The sequence below is a fragment of the Pinus tabuliformis genome, chromosome 9 (genome assembly GCF_031772625.1).
Source record: "Pinus tabuliformis cultivar Carrire ecotype Pingquan chromosome 9, CPIR1, whole genome shotgun sequence".
Taxonomy (NCBI): Eukaryota; Viridiplantae; Streptophyta; class Pinopsida; order Pinales; family Pinaceae; genus Pinus; species Pinus tabuliformis.
In genome coordinates this window covers 1,438,049,424-1,438,073,264 of record NC_142307.1, presented here as the reverse complement: position 1 = coordinate 1,438,073,264, position 23,841 = coordinate 1,438,049,424, and the positions used below count along the sequence as shown (strand labels likewise).

Genomic DNA, 23,841 nt, shown 5'->3' with positions numbered 1-23,841 from the left:
CTTCTGTTTCATCCATTTTTGCATATACTTTTGTTTCCGTTGTTGCATCCACATTTGTTTCACGACAATTTGTGCCAAGTTTTACACCTACCATTGGACCCATGTTTACTTCCACTTTTGCCTTCATGGTTGCATCCAAGTTTGCATTGACAACTGCATCTACTTTTGCATCCACTTTTGTGTCATGTTTTTCATGTTGTTGTGCATCTACTTATGTTGTATTCACTTTTCATCCAATGTTACTTCTATTGTTGCCCCCATTTCTATGTTCGCTTTTGCATCCCTTTTCCAACACTCATCATATTTTCTGCATTGATGATATTCCTTATGGCATTGACAATTATGAACAATTGATGACAATGTCAATAATATTGACAATGATGAAAATGAAGATGATGGCGATGACATGAATTGTGATTATGATGATAAAGATGATAATGGTTACAATGACAATGATGATGATGGCAATGATTATGATGATGACGATGCTAATGACATTGGCGAATCTTCCCAATTTTAGATGTTGTCATTGTCATAATCATAAGCATTATCTTTGGTGTCATGATCATCATTTTCATCTAGGTCATCATCAAAAACAATAATGGCATGAATGATGATGATGCATGATTACAACAATGTCGATAGAAATTACATTAATGATGATGATGGGGATGATAAAAATGACAATGACAATGATAATGGTGATGATGATGATCATCATCAATCATCTGTCAAAAATAGAGTTGTTATTTCTCTTACGTATATCAATGTGTCCTAAACAACCCTTTTCTACCACCGATCACATTTTTTGGGTTGATGATATTTCTTACAACATCTACAATTATGAACAATTGCAAACAATGTCCATAATGATGATGATGATGGCATGAATGGTGATTATGATGATAATGTAATGATGGCAATAACAATGACAAGGATGATGGTGATGATGATGACAATGATTATGATAATGAGAATGACCTTACAATCTTATGGATTCGTGAACAATTACTAGTTTCAATACCATCTTCTGGATACGTATTACTATCATTCTTCATGCATTACATTTCCATCGACATCTCTACTCTGAGTAGTGGATGGCATGTCATCAATGTATGCTAATTTCATCAATTCCTCAAATTTTTCACGTGGTAGTGCTCTCTTCAATGCTTCTCTTCTTCTCCTGGTATGGTTTAAAGGATGAATTGGATCATCTCGTTGAATTCTTAATGGTCTAGTTGGATCTTGATCATTAATAGGTGTATCATCAACATCGTTTACCTATAATTAAATGCAACCATTATTTAATGTTAGATAGCAATTACTGTATAGAACATGGATCCATTTCAAAGATATACACAATAAATTACTCAACAAAACAACATTATACATGTATACAATAAATTAAAAATATTATTTTTGAACACATTATTTTAAAAACAAGCGACATTAATTTCATATTCTTAGATTTTCTACCTTAGGAACATCCAAAAACAACAATTGTCTCAAATTATTCATCTATGCATGTAGTATCATCATGACCAACCTCTTGTTCATTGTGTTGATTTTCTATTTCATTTACAAACTCCAATGTCATATCCTCTTCCACCCATTTCTTTTTGCGTGATTTAATTGTACGGCGTAGGGCATGTCCATATGCAGGTATTTGTATTGGTCTATCAAAATGATTAAACTCCTCATTTGTTCTGATTCCATTGCCAACCTAAAATAATTGATACATGCATTATTTTTTCCAAGGTTAGAGATTAGACTATATTATGTACTTATATCGTCCATTAATTTATAACTGAAATTATTTATAACACCCACAAAGTATAACAATTGTATCAAGGTATTCATTCCATGTATTATCATCATGACTAACCTCTTGTTCATTCCCAACTTTGGTTGAAGATTAAGATGTCATCTAAATACACCACCACAAATGCATTGGTGAAGGGTCACAAGATGTCATCCATCAACTTCATGAAGGTTGCAGTAACATTCGTCAACTTGAAAGGCATGGCCAACCATTCGAAAAGTCCCTCCTTGGATTTGAAGGCAGTCTTCCACACATCAGAATTAACCAAACTTCAAGTTAATATTGTTGGAATATTTGGCCCCCTTGAGCTGGTCCAGAAGGTCATCAATCCATGGGATTGGGTACCTATTATAGACAATGATTTTGTTTGGCACCCGATAGTCAATATAGAGTCTCCAGGTCCCATCCTTCTTATGTACCAATACAATCAGACTCCCACAGGGTGATGAGCTTTTCCTAATGTGCCCTTTCTGCAACAACTCCTGAATTTGCCTCTTGATCTCATTCTTCTCTAGAACACAATGTCGATATATTGATCCATTTGGAATGACGCGCTTGGGATCAGATCGATGGAGTGCTTGACCTGACAATGGAGAGGTACCCCCACAGGTGAGGTGAAAATGTCCTTGTACTCCTCCATGACCTTGTCCATCTGCTACTACTGTGCGGAGGAGACATGTTTGGAATTTGTGGCCACAATCTTCTTCTTGTCCTGAGGGTGAATCATAAGGAAAACAAATTTCCTAGTCTGTGAAATGATCTTACTACATTTCTTTGCAGAGATCAAATAGATGGTGGCAGGTGGGGCTACTCGAGCTAAAGGAGTTGGAGACTTTTGGCTAGTCTAGAGAATATCACAAAACAACTCCTAAACTTCAATGCACTCGCTTTCCAACACATACTAAGAAAGGGCAACAAGTTGGTAAACATGCTTGCTAATGAAGGGTTCAACTTCACTTTAGAGGTCATGGAATCTCTATGGGAACAAATTTTTGTTGCTCAATGGAAGCATGAATGTCAGGACATTGTTGAACAAGACAAAGTTCCCTAAGGTGGGTGCACAACATTAATTTTCCTGATTGACCATGATCTATAATAATCATATGAGAGGGAGGCAAGATACCCACACCTAGCGACCTGCATGGCATATCTGCCACCACCATCACAATTCTCAGTAGAGGATGATATTTATGGTATTAGAGGCATTTGTACGAAAGGAGGTGGGCTACTATCATTTCGTAGATCTCATACTCTTCGAATCGAGCACACATTCATGGTTTTGTGTAGGTGAGTACACCACTGTCATTTAAAGAAGCAAAGCATATCATGTTGGATCATTAAGAGAAAAATACAGCCAATTCTAGAAGCCTTTAAAATAGGGCATATGGTCATGGGGTCCTGCAACACTCTATCAATGACTCTAGCTTGCAAGCACCATGTAATCCCCGACGTTTGCACTTGCAATCAACCCCTTAGGATCTCCACTTTCGGTTATCATCCATGCCTCTCCTTTACAAGGATCTCTATCAATCAAGTTTGGTCTTCTCCTTTACTCCCCTTGCAACTCACTTCAAGATTGGTTCTTTTCCACAACCTCTCTTCTTGCTCCGATTTGGAATTTCGGATCTTGTCTCTCTGTCCCCATGCTTGGCTTTATTTTTGTTGCAGGTTTCCTCACCTGAGCCTCCTCACAATTTTAACCCCCCCCCCCCCCACTTTCAGTTAGAAAGGTTAACCTCTATCTAGTTTATTTTTACCGGCCATCGACTTGTTCCTCCTTTCAATCGACTTTCTGCCGCCCCTACCTCTCACTTAGTCATGGTTTGATGTTGCACCACCATCTCCACATAGGCAGAACATAGGGGCAGATCGAGTCAACTCCCCTCTCCTACTCCTCCCTCCCTGCATGCCTCCCATGCTCAGGATTCCACCGGAGCCATCGTGGACCATTATCAACGTCTCGTTCTTGAGGTCATGTAGTGAGCTATCGCTTACATCAAAGGGAAAGTTCGCTAGGCTAGAAGATACGTGCCAAATCATCACGTGGAGCGAGAAACACAAGATTATATTCATGATAACAGAAACTCCACCAGGGCGAGGGCCTCTGCTTAAGAATATTAACCTATAATGGCATACTGAGACACTCATGGGCCGGGTACTTACTGACAGGGTTGACACCTAACAAGAGCTCCTTATTTGATGTTAGAACTCCTGGACAGAATGAACAACATGGAGAACATGCTGAATGACATGGATGACAACCTCAACCAAATTCTATCTACTACCCAGCCTCCATCAACCACAGGAGATGACTCTCACCCTCGAGCTCATACTTAACACCCTATAGAATGACAACTCAAGTGCAACTCTAGGAAAAATGATAACTCTCTCTATACCGTCTCTATTCTTCTACTTTTTTCAGAATGTATTTTGATCTCTTAGTTTATGTAATTTTGTCTATGTATATCCTTGTTTTTGGTTTAAATTCCCAGACTCTCAGGTCAGAAAGAATGCGAGCAATATGAAAATTTTGTTTACGTGCTATTGCTTTGACCTCCCTAATGATAGACCAAACCAATCCATCTATGTTATAATCACATTTTTTCTCGCAGTAATATATTCTAAATCCTCTAATCTTACAAAAATATGTCATTATTAGCTCAAGGCTGAACTCTTATGGGATTAATACCCTTACTTACCGGATTTTATTTTAAAATACTCGTTTATCTAACTTACTTGCTACATTAACCCAACTACCTTGTTATTTACTGCGCTAAGCGCATGAAATAACTCCATTCTTTCAAACAATTCTATCTCTTTATTTATCCTGTAAACTATTTATAACAACATTCTTTAACCCTACCTTATACGTTTATAAAAAGATTTAATTATCATTATAAATCTCCATCAACAATTATATTTTTATAATATCTTTCCTCAATGATCTTATTACCTTGAAATAAAAATTAAAAACTATCCTAATCCCTAAATATAAACCTTTCCCTTTCCCTAGAATGGAAAATGGTCCTTCGCACTCTTATAACCCCTAAAAACATATTATTTTAAAATATATAGCTATCTCAATTATCACTCCCTTTTAAAAAACACCCTAACATCATATTCACCACTTTTAAAGATTCTCTGCAAAGATTCACCACTTTCGAGGATTCCTTGGGATTGGACTATTCGACATACATAACAAACAACTAAAATGGTCCAATATCAATCAAAATATCCACAATATGACATATTCCATAAATAACTAACACCCCTGAAAAAAAAAAACACTTTCCTTTTAAACACACCGAGATTTGCAATGTTTAAATACATTGTAAACTAGTCTGACCCCTAACCAGAGTTTAATAAAAATCTCCTAATATTATTAAATTTATTTAAAAAAATAAAATAAAAAATATCTCTATTTTATAATAACTTAATTAACATTTGACCAACTGAAAATTTCGATCACATGATGTTCCATTCCCGAACCTCGTCCCCCCAAAAGAGGGATTTCTATCACGAGCTGTCTGATTGTCAATAACTAAGAATTTCGCAATAAAATAGATTAAACCAAAGCCCTGCATAGTACCGTGAGGCTTTAAAATCCCTTTTAACAAAGTCGTATCCACACATCTCCATTGATTCGGCCTTTAAGCTCTGGAATCTCCCCCTTCTTCTTCATCTGCCTTCAGCTTGCATTCTTTCAGTGTTACCAGCGGCAAAAATGAGTTCTGCAATGCGACGATTGGTGGGATCTGCACTGAAGAATGCATCATCTTCTTCTTTCAAAACTAATGTTATGCCGAGAAGGTTTTATTCGAGTGGTGGAAGTCCGCCACGCAAGGTTGTTGTGTTGGGAGCTGCTGGGGGTATCGGGCAGCCATTGGCTCTTCTGATGAAACTCAATCCTCTGGTGTCAAAGTTGGCACTCTATGATATCACTGGCACTCGAGGTGTGGCTGCAGATGTCGGCCACATCAACAGCCGTGCTGAGGTGGGTTCCTCTTTTCCTACTGCGTTTTTTTCGTTCTCTGTATGCTGGATCTATTCTCTCTGTGAACGATAGAGATGTTTTGATTTTAGTTTCAAGCGATCTCCATTGGGATCGATCGTACGACGACCCACTTGGTAGGATCTACTTTTCATTAGTGTTTTACCTGTTATTAGTTCTTTGATTTTACGTTTCTGATATTGTCCATGGTCAGATAATTTATTTATTTTGGTAAGCGCCTATTTTTTTAAAGGAACCAGGCCTTATACCAGGCTTAGACTCCACTGCTATAACCTATCAAGGTCTTTGGGATTCTTTGAATGTGGAATTTATTCTTTTGGCCACATTTTTGCAGGAAATATGCCTTCCGGGGCTTTTGAACGTGGGTTTGAGCCCTGAAAGCACAATGATTTAATTTCTTAAACACAACCCAATTCACGTTAATGGTCAACTCAATTCACTTTCATGGTCAGTTTGTAAATGTGTTTGTGCATATTTTGATTGATGAAAAAAAGCACCTAGATATTTATTTCGTGGAAATCCATGGCTGCATCATGTGCACCTACTCGATTAGGGTTTTTAATTTTATGGATCTAGGTGACATTTGGCCCAAAAATCCATTGAAGCAACGCCCATCGCATTGTCATTCTAAAACGATTGTAATGTACACCGTGAATATTGGATTTGACTATACCTGACATTCTTTGGGCCATTTCAAAAGAGGCAGATATTGAGGGCTACATTATTATTATTTTTGATTGTTTTCTTGTTGGCAAATGTCTTTCTGTTAACATAGTGGGTTTTGCCCTCATTGTAGATGCTACAAACATAGAATCTCTATTCCACCAATTTCATGCAGGATTTGCTCTTGATCTTGTCTGTTGAATCTCAATATGGTAGTTAACTCCGATGGTGAGATAATGCCGCAAGATACTTCTAAGAGGGCACTGAAAGTGCTATGATTTAACTACTTGACTACATTCTACCTGACATTTATGGCTAGATTGAAATTTGGGCTGTGCTTATTATTATTATTAGCAGTAGTAGTATTTGCTATTGATAGGAGAAGGTTGAAATTGAGGTTGGGCTCACTATTATTGTTTTTGTTTGGTCAAGGCCTTTTGACTGGCGTGGGTGAAACACCTTAATTGCATCTATTCATCAAAGTCACGCATGACTTGCAGATGGGCTCATCTGTGCAAACCTCAATAGCACAAGGGTCATCATTAACAGCACCTCTGCATTATCATTGAACTGGTGTTTATCACGTTAACCCGACTTCATATTTTGGAATGACATGGGCAGCCGCATTATCATGGGAATATGCCTCCTGGGTTTTGAACCTGGTTCATCCTCATGACAAGCACCCTACAACTTGCCACTAAACCACAGCCCAATGGACGAGGTAGTTCATATTTTTTTGATGAAAAGTGCATCTATATTTTTAGCAGAATCCACGGCTGTATCATATGCCTCTGCTTAATAGGACTTTTTGATCTGATGGATCTAAGTCATACTTGGCCTAATGACTACTTAGAAGTTAGAATAGCCTCATTGCATTGTAAATTTGTTATTTTGTGAGGATTGAATTGATGACCCTCTGCATATTGGATTTGCCTCTATATCCAACCTTTTTGGGGTCGTTTAGATTTTCGTCTTTATCCATGAGTAGATTAAATCAAAATAGTCTTCGCAGCATAAATTAAACTAAGGTTGAATAAACTCCCTAAAGTAGCTTGTGAGATGCTAATTATTTATCATAGCATCACTTTTATACCTGGATTGGATAAGACTATACCCTGATTGAAATGTTGTATACCTGGATTGGACAAGATTATACCCTGATTGAAACGTGGGTTGGTATAGGTCTTCAATCTCCTACGAGCATAATCATTGCTTTTGGTGCTCTTTCTCCTCGGTAAAAGCCAAAAGGTGGATTTTACTATAGAATACAAATAATCCTATTCTTGTTCACTATGAGGAGGACATACCATTGCTTGGGTCATGGAACAAGGATAACAAGTTTTACTTCTTTTGGAACTTTGCGATAATAATTTCTTTTCTTATTTTTTGGTCTACATATTTATCATTTAATTTGGTACTGCCATATTGATTTTATCATGCTTCTGTCACGACCTTGTCAGTAATTCACAGCAGTGTGACCTGGGTGCAGGTTGCAGGATATATGGGAGAGGAACAACTTGGCACGGCATTGGAGAATGCAGATGTTGTGATCATTCCTGCTGGTGTGCCTCGAAAACCTGGCATGACCCGTGATGATCTCTTCAACATCAATGCAAGGATTGTTAAATCTCTTTTCTCTGCAATTGCAAAATACTGCCGAGAGGTAAGTTGTCATGATTTATGATCTTCTTTGAAGTTTTTGTTTTCATGCGATTTTCTTATTGACTATTTCATAGGAATAAGCATGACGTTCATTGTAAGTTGCTTTGTCGAAGGCTTTGTATGTTTGAGATCTATAGAGATGGCAATATATACAAATACATACTTGCAAGAATCTTTAAGCAAGTTGTTGATCTAGATTTACATACTGTTCTTGTATATAATCAATTCTACTGGAGAGGTTAACGAAGCTTGAAGACTTCTTTGAGTCAAACGAATAGGTGATTGACTCATTATTGACTCTTTATTTAGACAAATTGAAGCTAACTTTTGCCCATAAGAAGGAAATACTAATTGAAATGAACTTAAGAGTAATTAGCTGTGTAGTCCAATGCAAGTTTGCAGCCACTGTTAAAGCCCTGTTATTCTTGTTTCTCCTCTTGTAGTTAGTAACTTAGCTTTTGGACTTTTGAGAAAATTGGCATATGAATATCAATATAAAAAATATCCTTGGTCTTCTATTTAACTGTGCACAAATCCACTTGATCACGAGGTATCCTCTATAACATTATATATTACATACAATCAGTATGTACTACCATTAGTGTGGCAAGTTAATAGATAAAGAAGTATGTTTCACAATTATTTGTTTTGTTCATGTACTGGTGTGTGTGTACAGTTTGTATAGTATATTTTACATATTATATAGATAGAGATATGGAGAGGGGGGAGAGTGTACTGGATAATGTTTTCCTTCTATCAGGAATGGTATATTTGGATTCAAGAAATCATCTAGAATTGGTTTTTATGGCATTGCTGAGGACTTGATATCCATGGCAGGCAATTGTAAATATGATCAGCAATCCTGTAAATTCTACTGTACCAATAGTTGCTGAGGTTTTTAAGAAGGCAGGGACCTATAATGAAAATAAACTCTTTGGTGTTACTACTCTTGATGTTGTCCGCACAAAGACGTTCTATGCTTCAAAAGCAGGAGTTCCTGTTGAAGGTATTTAAAATTTTGGCTCGTTATGCTTAGCTACTCTCAAATATTTAGTATTCTGTAAAATATTTTTATTTTTTATAATTTAATCATGAAATATGCATCCTGGGCAAACATGCCAGGCACTTCTCCTCATTTCAAGGATGGTATCATAGGGCTCAAGGCCATCAGAAATATAGTCAGCTCAAGATGTCACTTGAGGGAATTGAACCTGGATGGGAAGGATAGCAGTCTTTGCACACAACCATCTGGGCTAGACCCAATACATGATATGCTGCAGGATCTTACCAACATCATGCGTTTTTTAACATTAGATACAATTCTCAGTTTTATGTTTGTTGTTGATGTCATCCTATGCTGTCTGCAGAAGTTGACGTTCCTGTTGTAGGTGGACATGCGGGTGTTACAATTCTTCCACTTTTTTCACATGTATATGACTTTGTTGGATCCTCATCTTGAGTTTGTTCTTTACTCTTGGATATTAGAAGATTAATTTGTCAAAGATAAAATGAGATCATAATTACCTACCCTTCAATACAGTTAAAAAGGGAACATACACTTTTTTGTTTTGATAATTTTTTTAGGCAACACCAAAGCCAAACTCTGTATTGTCTGAGGAGGACATTAAAGCCTTGACAAAGAGCACACAGGATGGAGGAACTGAAGTTGTTGAAACAAAAGCAGGGAAAGTTTCAGCCACACTGTCTATGGCGTAAGTTTATGTTTTGGTCCTCTATAGTGGCTAATATGCATTCATATGTTTTGAATGTTTTTTTATTCTTATGTAACTGTCTAGAGTGCTGAATTTTTCATCTTGATGCAGTAGTTGGAGTCAGATAATCTTATCATGGTGTGTGCTTCATGATTTCATGCTTCGCATGCAATATGATTTCATGCTTGATAAGTACCTAATCTGAGATTCACTGTCAGTGAGAATATGGCATGAAGGAGCTTCTTTCTCTTTATCTGAATCTTGTACTTCATACATCTGCATGTCTCAAATCTTTTGCCTTAGGCTTAGGTACTTATCCTACATGAAATCATGTAGCATGCATGTCTCAAATCTTTTCCCTTAGGCTTTCTCATTTGTGTGAAACTCAGCGGGGGCTTTTAACCTGTGAGGTTTGACCGATGGATTGTTGCCTTTCATTTACCTTAGTTTGATTGAAATGTTCAGAGTTAATCTAGATTCTGCATGCAAAGATCCTTCCCTAAGAAAAGCCATGAGTCTCTTCAAGGATGTTATTCCTTCTTAAACATAAGATATGTCAAATGGATCCCGCAAAAGTTGTGTGCTTGATGATGGGTAAATCTGGGTATGAGATTTACAAATTTGCACTTACATGTATGCCTGTGGTTGCAATTCACAGATAGGCGCATAACATCCATTCATTACCTCATCTTGAGCATTTGAGCATGGTTCATGCAAAAAACATTGCTGGTCAGTTAAATCCATTAGTTGAAAACTTGGAAGTGAAGAGTAGTGTTGTAGTCTTCTCTTTGTTGATGAATGCTTTTTGAGACTTCAAAATGTTTAGACATGCAATTCCTTTTTCATCTTGCTCCTGTGTTCTCAAATTTTTTTTTCTACTGTTTTTTAAGGCCAAATATAAACCATGGGATATATATTTTTACCCTGAAGACCTCCAAATCATTTGGAAAAGGAGGTGCTGCAGCAAAAGAGATGGGTTGAATTTGTTGTTTGGATGGACTCTATGGTGTGTAATCTTAGTTGGATTTCCAATATACTTTTAAACCATATTTTCATTTTATTTTTTAGTACTATTAGATATTATATGTTACCTCATTTTATGGTTAACATTGTATAACAAAAACATGCGTTGTGTTATGTAATTAATACTAACATGTAATATTGATTTTTTTTGTCAGAATGCTATAGGTAATGATTGCCAAGACGATGATCCAAATTATGTTCAACATATATCAGGAGATGATGAGGATGAGGATGAGGATGATGGTGGTGAAGGAGGAGATGATGATGATAGTTGCGGTGTTGGTGATGATGTGGATCAGAGTAATGAGGATGGTCAAGATGATCATGAGGATGATCTTGGTGGTGGTAGCTAGGCATGCACATGCATTGTTTTTTATGAAGAAATTATTGTGTAGAATGACATTGTTATGTTTAGATGGGTGTTGTGAATTTACCCTATATCAATGAGACATTTTGATTTTGTAATCATACGATGAGTTTGATTTATGTATGTTGTTAATTTATCGTAACGATATTCATGAAATATTTTGATTTGTTAATCATATTTGAATTTTAGTTGTTTTGATTAAAAATAATACTGATTTTATTAGTATTATGTTGCTATTTTATACATGTTTTGAAAATTGTTAATGACACATTGTTATTTTTTTGGATGGATGTTGTCAATTTCTCTTAAATTTCTTTACAAATGATTTTGAATTGTGATATCTTCTTTAATGATATTTAGAAACTATCATATATTTCACTATGAATCTATAAAGGGGGTCATATATGTAAAGAAAAATATACTCTATATAAGAAGTCAAATTCAGATGTAACCATGGATGCAAAATTGAAAGTAAAATTGGATGTTAAACTAGGAATTAATACAAAATGCAAACAATTGACATACAAAGTGTTTTAAATTAGAAGTGAAAAATTGTGCAATAGTTGACACAAAGAAGGGAAGAAAACATGGCATACAAAAGGATATCAAATTGGGCAAAAACAAGGACACATAAATGGGCACCAAATTAGATGCAAAAAAAGACAACAACTCAATGTAAAATAAGATGCAAAGTTGAGCGTTAAAAAGAAACAAAAAACGTTACAAATTAATATGCCAAATGATGATGCAAATAATGGTGTAAATTTGGGATGCAAAATGGGGCTGAAAAAAGGTGAAACCAAGGATGCCATATTGGATGTAAAAAATGATTCCTAATCACATGCAAATTTAGGCTCGAACTCAGACACAAAATTATATGCAAATGTGGACACAAAATGAGGCAAAAAAAGATGCAAATTTGGATGGTGAAAACGATGTAAAACTAGACACCAAAAAAATGCAAAATTGGATGAAAAAGTCGGTGTAAATAATGGTGCAACATTGGACACAAGTAGACACAAAAAAATGGTGCAAAAAGGGGCATAAAATAGCTTAAAATTGGATGCAAAACTTGGTGCAAAAACAAATACAAAAGTAGACGTAAAAAATGGCTCTAAATTGAATGTACCATTAGACACAAAATAAGATGCAAAGGTGGACACAACACATGACTCAACATAATATGCAAATATAAATGCAAATTTCGATGCTCAAAATGTTGTAACATTAGATGCAAGAGATGGTGTTAAAAATGATGCAAAATTGGATGAAACAAATGACGCAAAATATGGTGCAAAATGAGATGGGAAAAATGGAGACAAATCAAACGTAAATGTGGATTTTACTATAGAATACAAATAATCCTATTCTTGTTCACTATGAGGAGGACATACCATTGCTTGGGTCATGGAACAAGGATAACAAGTTTTACTTCTTTTGGAACTTTGCGATAATAATTTCTTTTCTTATTTTTTGGTCTACATATTTATCATTTAATTTGGTACTGCCATATTGATTTTATCATGCTTCTGTCATGACCTTGTCAGTAATTCACAGCAGTGTGACCTGGGTGCAGGTTGCAGGATATATGGGAGAGGAACAACTTGGCACGGCATTGGAGAATGCAGATGTTGTGATCGTTCCTACTGGTGTGCCTCGAAAACCTGGCATGACCCGTGATGATCTCTTCAACATCAATGCAAGGATTGTTAAATCTCTTTTCTCTGCAATTGCAAAATACTGCCGAGAGGTAAGTTGTCATGATTTATGATCTTCTTTGAAGTTTTTGTTTTCATGCGATTTTCTTATTGACTATTTCATAGGAATAAGCATGACGTTCATTGTAAGTTGCTTTGTCGAAGGCTTTGTATGTTTGAGATCTATAGAGATGGCAATATATACAAATACATACTTGCAAGAATCTTTAAGCAAGTTGTTGATCTAGATTTACATACTGTTCTTGTATATAATCAATTCTACTGGAGAGGTTAACGAAGCTTGAAGACTTCTTTGAGTCAAACGAATAGGTGATTGACTCATTATTGACTCTTTATTTAGACAAATTGCAGCTAACTTTTGCCCATAAGAAGGAAATAATAATTGAAATGAACTTAAGAGTAATTAGATGTGTTGTCCAATGCAAGTTTGCAGCCACTGTTAAAGCCCTGTTATTCTTGTTTCTCCTCTTGTAGTTAGTAACTTAGCTTTTGGACTTTTGAGAAAATTGGCATATGAAGATCAATATAAAAAATATCCTTAGTCTTCTATTTAACTGTGCACAAATCCACTTGATCACGAGGTATCCTCTATAACGTTATATATTACATACAATCAGTATCTACTACCATTAGTGTGGCAAGTTAATAGATAAAGAAGTATGTTTCACAATTATTTGTTTTGTTCATGTACTGGTGTGTGTGTACAGTATGTATAGTATATTGTTACATATTATATAGATAGAGATATGGAGAGGGGGGATAGTGTACTGGATAATGTTTTCCTTCTATCAAGAATGGTATATTTGGATTCAAGAAATCATCTAGAATTGGTTTTTATGGCATTGCTGAGGACTTGATATCCATGGCAGGCAATTGTAAATATGATCAGCAATCCTGTAAATTCTACTGTACCAATAGCTGCTGAGGTTTTTAAGAAGGCAGGGACCTATAATGAAAAGAAACTCTTTGGTGTTACTACTCTTGATGTTGTCCGCGCAAAGACGTTCTATGCTTCAAAAGCAGGAGTTCCTGTTGAAGGTATTTAAAATTCTGGCTTGTTATGCTTAGCTACTCTCAAATATTTAGTATTCTGTAAAATATTTTTACTTTTTATAATTTAATCATGAAATATGCATCCTGGGCAAACATGCCAGGCACTTCTCCTCATTTCAAGGATGGTATCATAGGGCTCAAGGCCATCAGAAATATAGTCAGCTCAAGATGTCACTTGAGGGAATTGAACCTGGGTGGGAAGGATAACAGTCTTTGCACACAACCATCTGGGCTAGACCCAATACATGATATGCTACAGGATCTTACCAACATCATGCTTTTATTAACATTAGATACAATTCTCAGTTTTATGTTTGTTGTTGATGTCATCCTATGCTGTCTGCAGAAGTTGATGTTCTTGTTGTAGGTGGACATGCGGGTGTTACAATTCTTCCACTTTTTTCACATGTATATGACTTTGTTGGATCCTCATCTTGAGTTTGTTCTTTACTCTTGGATATTAGAAGATTAATTTATCAAAGATAAAATGAGATCATAATTACCTACCCTTCAATACAGTTAAAAAGGGAACTAACACTTTTTTGTTTTGATAATTTTTTTTAGGCAACACCAAAGCCAAACTCTGTATTGTCTGAGGAGGACATTAAAGCCTTGAGAAAGCGCACACAGGATGGAGGAACTGAAGTTGTTGAAGCAAAAGCAGGGAAAGGTTCAGCCACACTGTCTATGGCGTAAGTTTATGTTTTGGTCCTCTATAGTGGCTAATATGCATTCATATCTTTTGAATGTTTTTTTATTCTTATGTGACTGTCTAGAGTGTTGAATTTTTCATCTTGATGCAGTAGTTGGAGTCAGATAATCTTATCATGGTGTGTGCTTCATGATTTCATGCTTGGCATGCAACATGATTTCATGCTTGATAAGTACCTAATCTGAGATTCACTGTCAGTGAGAATATGGCATGAAGGAGCTTCTTTCTCTTTACCTAAATCTTGTACTTCATACATTTGCATGTCTCAAATCTTTTGCCTTAAGCTTAGGTACTTATCCTACATGAAATCATGTAGCATGCATGTCTCAAATCTTTTCCCTTAGGCTTTCTCATTTGTGTGAAACTCAGCGGGTGCTTTTAACCTGTGAGGTTTGACCGATGGATTGTTGCCTTTCATTTACCTTAGTTTGATTGAAATGTTCAAAGTTAATCTAGATTCTGCATGCAAAGATCCTTCCCTAAGAAAAGCCATGAGTCTCTTCAAGGATGTTATTCCTTCTTAAACATAAGATATGTCAAATGGATCCCGCAAAATTTGTGTGCTTGATGATGGGTAAATCTGGATATGAGATTTACAAATTTGCACTTACATGTATGCCTGTGGTTGCAATTCACAGATAGGCGCATAGCATCCATTCATTACCTCATCTTGAGCATTTGAGCATGGTTCATGCAAAAAACATTGCTGGTCAGTTAAATCCATTAGTTGAAAACTTGGAAGTGAAGAGTAGTGTTGTAGTCTTCTCTATGTTGATGAATGCTTTTTGAGACTTCAAAATGTTTAGACATGCAATTCCTTTTTCATCTTGCTCCTGTGTTCTCAAATTTTTTTTTTCTACTGTTTTTTAAGGCCAAATATAAACCATGGGATATATATTTTTCCTACCGCGTTTTTTTCGTTCTCTGTATGCTGGATCTGTTCTCTCTGCGAACGATAGAGATGTTTTGATTTTAGTTTCAAGGGATCTGCATTGGGATCGATCATACGACGACCCACTTGGTAGGATCTACTTTTCGTTAGTGTTTTACCTGTTATTAGTTCTTTGATTTTACGTTTCTGATATTGTCCATGGTCAGATAATTTATTTATTTTGGTAAGCGCCTATTTTTTTAAAGGAACCAGGCCTTATACCAGGCTTAGACTCCATTGCTATAACCTGTCAAGGTCTCTGGGATTCTTCGAATGTGGAATTTATTCTTTTGGCCACATTTTTGCAGGAAATATGGCTTCCGGGGCTTTCGAACGTGGGTTTGAGCCCTGAAAGCGCAATGATTTAATTTCTTAAACACAACCCAATTCACGTTAATGGTCAACTCAATTCACTTTCATGGTCAGTTTGTAAATGTGTTTGTGCATATTTTGATTAATGAAAAAAGCACCTAGATATTTATTTCATGGAAATCCATGGCTGCATCATGTGCACCTACTCGATTAGGGTTTTTAATTTTATGGATCTAGGTGACATTTGGCCCAACAATCCATTGAAGCAACGCCCATCGCATTGTCATTCTAAAACGATTGTATTGTACACCGTGAATATTGGATTTGACTATACCTGACATTCTTTGGGCCATTTCAAAAGAGGCAGATATTGAGGGCTACATTATTATTATTTTTGATTGTTTTCTTGTTGGAAAATGTCTTTCTGTTAACATAGTGGGTTTTTCCCTCATTGTAGATGCTACAAACATAGAATCTCTATTCCACCAATTTCATGCAGGATTTGCACCTGATCTTGTCTGTTGAATCTCAATATGGTAGTTAACTCCGATGGGGAGATAATGCCGCAACATAATTCTAAGAGGGCACTGAAAGTGCTATGATTTAACTACTTGACTACAATCTGCCTAACATTTATGGCTAGATTGAAATTTGGGATGTGCTTATTATTATTATTAGCAGTAGTAGTATTTGCTATTGATAGGAGAAGGTTGAAATTGAGGTTGGGCTCACTATTATTGTTTTTGTTTGGTCAAGGACTTTTGACTGGCGTGGGTGAAACACCTTAATTGCATCTATTCATCAAAGTCATGCATGACTTGCAGATGGGCTCATCTGTGCAAACCTCAATAGCACAGGGGTCATCATTAACAGCGCCTCTGCATTATCATTGAACTGGTGTTTATCACGTTAACCCGACTTCATATTTTGGAATGACATGGGCAGCCGCATTATCATGGGAATATGCCTCCTGGGTTTTGAACCTGGGTCATCCTCATGACAAGCACCCTACAACTTGCCATGAAACCACAGCCCAATCGACGAGGTAGTTCATATTTTTTTGATGAAAAGTGCATCTATATTTTTAGCAGAATCCACGGCTGGATCATATGCCTATGCTTAATAGGAATTTTTTATCTGATGGACCTAAGTCATACTTGGCCTAATGACTACTTAGAAGTTAGAATAGTCTCATTGCATTGTCAATTTGTTATTTTGTGAGGATTGAATTGATGACCCTCTGCATATTGGATTTGCCTCTATATCCAACCTTTTTGGGGTCATTTAGATTTGCCTCTTTATCCATGAGTAGATTAAAGAAAAATAGTCTTCACAACGTAAATTAAACTAAGGTTGAATAAACTCCCTAAAGTGGCTTGTGAGATGCTAATTATTTATCACAGCATCACTTTTATACCTGGATTGGATAAGACTATGCCCTGATTGAAATGTCGTATACCTGGATTGGACAAGATTATACCCTGATTGAAACGTGGGTTGGTATAGTTCTTTAATCTCCTACGAGCATAATCATTGCTTTTGGTGCTCTATCTCCTCGGTAAAAGCCAAAAGGTGGATTTTACTATAGAATATAAATAATCCTATTCTTGTTCACTATGAGGAGGACATACCATTGCTTGGGTCATGGAACAAGGATAACAAGTTTTACTTCTTTTGGAACTTTGCGATAATAATTTCTTTTCTTATTTTTTGGTCTACATATTTATCATTTAATTTGGTACTGCCATATTGATTTTATCATGCTTGTGTCACGACCTTGTCAGTAATTCACAGCAGTGTGACCTGGGTGCAGGTTGCAGGATATATGGGAGAGGAACAACTTGGCACGGCATTGGAGAATGTAGATGTTGTGATCGTTCCTGCTGGTGTGCCTCGAAAACCTGGCATGACCCGTGATGATCTCTTCAACATCAATGCAGGGATTGTTAAATCTCTTTGCTCTACAATTGCAAAATACTGCTCAGAGGTAAGTTGTCATGATTTGTGATCTTCTTTGAAGTTTTTGTTTTCATGCGATTTTCTTATTGACTATTTCATAGGAATAAGCATGACGTTCATTGTAAGTTGCTTTGTCAATTAGGCTTTGTATGTTTGAGATCTATAGAGATGGCAATATATACAAATACATACTTGCAAGAATCTTTAAGCAAGTTGTTGATCTAGATTTACATACTGTTCTTGTATATAATCAATTCTACTGGAGAGGTTAACGAAGCTTGAAGACTTCTTTGAGTCAAACGAATAGGTGATTGACTCATTATTGACTCTTTATTTAGACAAATTGCAGCTAACTTTTGCCCATAAGAAGGAAATAATAATTGAAATGAACTTAAGAGTAATTAGCTGTGTTGTCCAATGCAAGTTTGCAGCCACTGTTAAAGCCCTGTTATTCTTGTTTCTCCTCTTGTAGTTAGTAACTTAGCTTTTGGACTTTTGAGAAAATTGGCATATGAATATCAATATAAAAAATATCGTTGGTCTTCTATTTAACTGTGCACAAATCCACTTGATCACGAGGTATCCTCTATAACATTATATATTACATACAATCAGTATGTACTACCATTAGTGTGGCAAGTTAATAGATAAAGAAGTATGTTTCACAATTATTTGTTTTGTTCATGTACTGGTGTGTGTGTACAGTATGTATAGTATATTTTACATATTATATAGATAGAGATATGGAGAGGGGGGAGAGTGTACTGGATAATGTTTTCCTTCTATCAGGAATGGTATATTTGGATTCAAGAAATCATCTAGAATTGGTTTTTATGGCATTGCTGAGGACTTGATATCCATGGCAGGCAATTGTAAATATGATCAGCAATCCTGTAAATTCTACTGTACCAATAGTTGCTGAGGTTTTTAAGAAGGCAGGGACCTATAATGAAAAGAAACTCTTTGGTGTTACTACTCTTGATGTTGTCCGCACAAAGACGTTCTATGCTTCAAAAGCAGGAGTTCCTATTGAAGGTATTTAAAATTCTGGCTCGTTATGCTTAGCTACTCTCAAATATTTAGTATTCTGTAAAATATTTTTATTTTTTATAATTTAATCATGAAATATGCATCCTGGGCAAACATGCCAGGCACTTCTCCTCATTTCAAGGATGGTATCATAGGGCTCAAGGCCATCAGAAATATAGTCAGCTCAAGATGTCACTTGAGGGAATTGAACCTGGATGGGAAGGATAGCAGTCTTTGCACACAACCATCTGGGCTAGACCCAATACATGATATGCTGCAGGATCTTACCAACATCATGCTTTTTTTAACATTAGATACAATTCTCAGTTTTATGTTTGTTGTTGATGTCATCCTATGCTGTCTGCAGAAGTTGACGTTCCTGTTGTAGGTGGACATGCGAGTGTTACAATTCTTCCACTTTTTTCACATGTATATGACTTTGTTGGATCCTCATCTTGAGTTTGTTCTTTACTCTTGGATATTAGAAGATTAATTTGTCAAAGATAAAATGAGATCATAATTACCTACCCTTCAATACAGTTAAAAAGGGAACATACACTTTTTTGTTTTGATAATTTTTTTAGGCAACACCAAAGCCAAACTCTGTATTGTCTGAGGAGGACATTAAAGCCTTGACAAAGAGCACACAGGATGGAGGAACTGAAGTTGTTGAAGCAAAAGCAGGGAAAGTTTCAGCCACACTGTCTATGGCGTAAGTTTATGTTTTGGTCCTCTATAGTGGCTAATATGCATTCATATGTTTTGAATGTTTTTTTATTCTTATGTGACTGTCTAGAGTGCTGAATTTTTCATCTTGATGCAGTAGTTGGAGTCAGATAATCTTATCATGGTGTGTGCTTCATGATTTCATGCTTCGCATGCAACATGATTTCATGCTTGATAAGTACCTAATCTGAGATCAGGGAAAATTTTAAGAACCCCCCCTAAATTTATAAATATAATAAATGGGCGAATCTCCATGGTATATAAGAAAAATGGAAGGCGATTTTATCAATAATATAATATGTATATATAATTTTTTGGCGAATCTCTCACCATGCATGGCAAATATTTTACTCAATTATAAAATCTTGTAAGATCTTGGCGAGTCTTTCACTAAATAATAAAACTTTGTAAAGTCCTAGTGAATCTTAGCATTGTGAACTCTTAGAGAAGAGTAAAAATGGGTCTATGCTAGTTTAATTCCCCCATTTAAATAGGCCACATTCCAGTTGAATACCATGGGTCAATACCATGTGCCATTTTGGTGAATACCATGTGCCATTTTTATTTTTATTAATTCTAATATTAGGGTTAATAATGGTTTTTTGCATGGTATTAATAGCAATCTAGTGCATGGTATTTGCCCCATAGTATTTTTCCCATAGGTTTCACCTAAATATAACCCATTTCTTGAGTGTTCGTAAATATAAGGTGACTTATGGAGTAAATATAAAAAAATGTTTTATTTGTTTACCATACCTATAGTTTATTTGTATTTTTATTAATTTACCATGCCTCTGTTACAAATATGGTATTTGGCCCATAGGATTGACTTAAATAAAACCTCTTTCTTGAGCCTTCATAAATAGAACGAGGGTTATGGACTAAATATAAAAAGAGGTTTTATTTATTTACCATACGTCTAGTTTATTTATATTTTTATTTATTTACCATACCTTTTGAGTAAGTATAAAAAGACATTTTATTTATTTACCGTACCTCCACTTTACTTGTATTTTTATTTGTTTACACCAGGTGACTTATGGAGTAAATATAAAAAATGTTTTATTTATTTACCATACCTCTCATTTGTTTATATTTTTATTAATTTACCATACTTCTTTTATAAATATGGTATTTGGACCATAGGATTCACTTAAATAAAACCTATTCTTGAAAATGGGCGAATGGAAGGTTGTAACTCCTAATTTCAAGGGCTAAATTTACCTTTTTTACCCTCTCCCTTAAAATAAGTTGGGCTATTTGAGGTGATTTGTAAAAATATACTATGATACAAAATATTCGCCCACTAAAAATTTAAAACCCCTTAATTTCGCCAAAGGGCGAACATTCGCCCCTAAAATTATCCTTGTCTGAGATTCACTGTCAGTGAGAATATGGCATGAAGGAGCTTCTTTCTCTTTATCTGAATCTTGTACTTCATACATCTGCATGTCTCAAATCTTTTGCCTTAGGCTTAGGTACTTATCCTACATGAAATCATGTAGCATGCATGTCTCAAATCTTTTCCCTTAGGCTTTCTCATTTGTGTGAAACTCAGCGGGTGCTTTTAACCTGTGAGGTTTGACCGATGGATTGTTGCCTTTCATTTACCTTAGTTTGATTGAAATGTTCAGAGTTAATCTAGATTCTGCATGCAAAGATCCTTCCCTAAGAAAAGCCATGAGTTTCTTCAAGGATGTTATTCCTTCTTAAACATAAGATATGTCAAATGGATCCCGCAAAAGTTGTGTGCTTGATGATGGGTAAATCTGGGTATGAGATTTACAAATTTGCACTTACATGTATGCCTGTGGTTGCAATTCACAGATAGGCGCATAACATCCATTCATTACCTCATCTTGAGCATTTGAGCATGGTTCATGCAAAAAACATTGCTGGTCAGTTAAATCCATTAGTTGAAAACTTGGAAGTGAAGAGTAGTGTTGTAGTCTTCTCTTTGTTGATGAATGTTTTTTGAGACTTCAAAATGTTTAGACATGCAATTCCTTTTTCATCTTGCTCCTGTGTTCTCAATTTTTTTTTTTCTACTGTTTTTTAAGGCCAAATATAAACCATGGGATATATATTTTTACCCTGAAGACCTCCAAATCATTTGGAAAAGGAGGTGCTGCAGCAAAAGAGATGGGTTGAATTTGTTGTTTGGATGGACTCTATGGTATGTAATCTTAGTTGGATTTCCAATATACTTTTAAACCATATTTTCATTTTATTTTTTAGTACTATTAGATATTATATGTTACCTCATTTTATGGTTAACATTGTATAACAAAAACATGCGTTGTGTTATGTAATTAATACTAACATGTAATATTGATTTTTTTTGTCAGAATGCTATAGGTAATGATTGCCAAGACGATGATCCAAATTATGTTCAACATATATCAGGAGATGATGAGGATGAGGATGAGGATGATGGTGGTGAAGGAGGAGATGATGATGATAGTTGCGGTGTTGGTGATGATGTGGATCAGAGTAATGAGGATGGTCAAGATGATCATGAGGATGATCTTGGTGGTGGTAGCTAGGCATGCACATGCATTGTTTTTTATGAAGAAATTATTGTGTAGAATGACATTGTTATGTTTAGATGGGTGTTGTGAATTTACCCTATATCAATGAGACATTTTGATTTTGTAATCATACGATGAGTTTGATTTATGCATGTTGTTAATTTATCGTAACGATATTCATGAAATATTTTGATTTGTTAATCATATTCGAATTTTAGTTGTTTTGATTAAAAATAATACTGATTTTATTAGTATTATGTTGCTATTTTATACATGTTTTGAAAATTGTTAATGACACATTGTTATTTTTTTGGATGGATGTTGTCAATTTCTCTTAAATTTCTTTACAAATGATTTTGAATTGTGATATCTGCTTTAATGATATTTAGAAACTATCATATATTTCACTATGAATCTATAAAGGGGGTCATATATGTAAAGAAAAATATACTCTATATAAGAAGTCAAATTCAGATGTAACCATGGATGCAAAATTGAAAGTAAAATTGGATGTTAAACTAGGAATTAATACAAAATGCAAACAATTGACATACAAAGTGTTTTAAATTAGAAGTGAAAAATTGTGCAATAGTTGACACAAAGAAGGGAAGAAAACATGGCATACAAAAGGATATCAAATTGGGCAAAAACAAGGACACATAAATGGGCACCAAATTAGATGCAAAAAAAGACAACAACTCGATGTAAAATAAGATGCAAAGTTGAGCGTTAAAAAGAAACAAAAAACGTTACAAATTAATATGCCAAATGATGATGCAAATAATGGTGTAAATTTGGGATGCAAAATGGGGCTGAAAAGAGGTGAAACCAAGGATGCCATATTGGATGTAAAAAATGATTCCTAATCACATGCAAATTTAGGCTCGAACTCAGACACAAAATTATATGCAAATGTGGACACAAAATGAGGCAAAAAAAGATGCAAATTTGGATGGTGAAAACGATGTAAAACTAGACACCAAAAAAATGCAAAATTGGATGAAAAAGTCGGTGTAAATAATGGTGCAACATTGGACACAAGTAGACACAAAAAAATGGTGCAAAAAGGGGCATAAAATAGCTTAAAATTGGATGCAAAACTTGGTGCAAAAACAAATACAAAAGTAGACGTAAAAAATGGCTCTAAATTGAATGTACCATTAGACACAAAATAAGATGCAAAGGTGGACACAACACATGACTCAACATAAGATGCAAATATAAATGCAAATTTCGATGCTCAAAATGTTGTAACATTAGATGCAAGAGATGGTGTTAAAAATGATGCAAAATTGGATGAAACAAATGACGCAAAATATGGTGCAAAATGAGATGGGAAAAATGGAGACAAATCAAACGTAAATGTGGATGTAAAAAATGGTCCAAAAAAAGATGCAAAAATGGGCACAAAAATGGATGCAAAATTTGGTGCTAAATCAAATTCAACACATGGTGCAAAGATAGGCACCAAAGTTGGTGCAAAAATAGAAGCAAAAACTAGTGTAAGACTAGATACAAAACCTGGCGTAAGACTAGATGCAAAAACTGACACAAAATGGATGCATAAAAAGACGTTAAATTGGATTCAAAATACAGTGTAAACTTGATG

At 35.4% G+C, this 23,841-nt stretch overlaps 3 protein-coding genes and 2 long non-coding RNA genes across 5 annotated transcripts; all 5 read left to right on the top strand.

The window, feature by feature from the left end:
* The first annotated feature begins 5,391 nt into the window (after positions 1-5,391).
* Positions 5,392-9,875, top strand: LOC149153974 (malate dehydrogenase, mitochondrial-like). The gene is made up of 5 exons (XM_089443996.1): positions 5,392-5,816; positions 7,987-8,160; positions 8,997-9,165; positions 9,527-9,588; positions 9,744-9,875. Exons 1-5 carry the CDS (start codon positions 5,547-5,549, stop codon positions 9,873-9,875), a joined length of 807 nt encoding a protein of 268 aa, XP_089300122.1. The 5' UTR covers positions 5,392-5,546.
* An 843-nt stretch (positions 9,876-10,718) lies between these two features.
* On the top strand, positions 10,719-11,416 carry LOC149153973 (uncharacterized). The gene is made up of 2 exons (XR_016263236.1): positions 10,719-10,877; positions 11,050-11,416. It is a non-coding gene; the product is annotated as an uncharacterized LOC149153973 (long non-coding RNA).
* A 2,383-nt stretch (positions 11,417-13,799) lies between these two features.
* On the top strand, positions 13,800-21,875 carry LOC149153971 (malate dehydrogenase, mitochondrial-like). The gene is made up of 2 exons (XM_089440880.1): positions 13,800-14,017; positions 21,762-21,875. Exons 1-2 carry the CDS (start codon positions 13,861-13,863, stop codon positions 21,770-21,772), a joined length of 168 nt encoding a protein of 55 aa, XP_089297006.1. The 5' UTR covers positions 13,800-13,860; the 3' UTR covers positions 21,773-21,875.
* LOC149153972 (malate dehydrogenase, mitochondrial-like) lies at positions 17,813-19,691 on the top strand. The gene is made up of 4 exons (XM_089439358.1): positions 17,813-17,974; positions 18,813-18,981; positions 19,343-19,404; positions 19,560-19,691. Exons 1-4 carry the CDS (start codon positions 17,813-17,815, stop codon positions 19,689-19,691), a joined length of 525 nt encoding a protein of 174 aa, XP_089295484.1.
* On the top strand, positions 21,762-22,386 carry LOC149153970 (uncharacterized). Its single transcript, XR_016262928.1, has 2 exons — positions 21,762-21,877; positions 22,050-22,386. It is a non-coding gene; the product is annotated as an uncharacterized LOC149153970 (long non-coding RNA).
* The last annotated feature ends 1,455 nt before the right edge of the window (positions 22,387-23,841 follow it).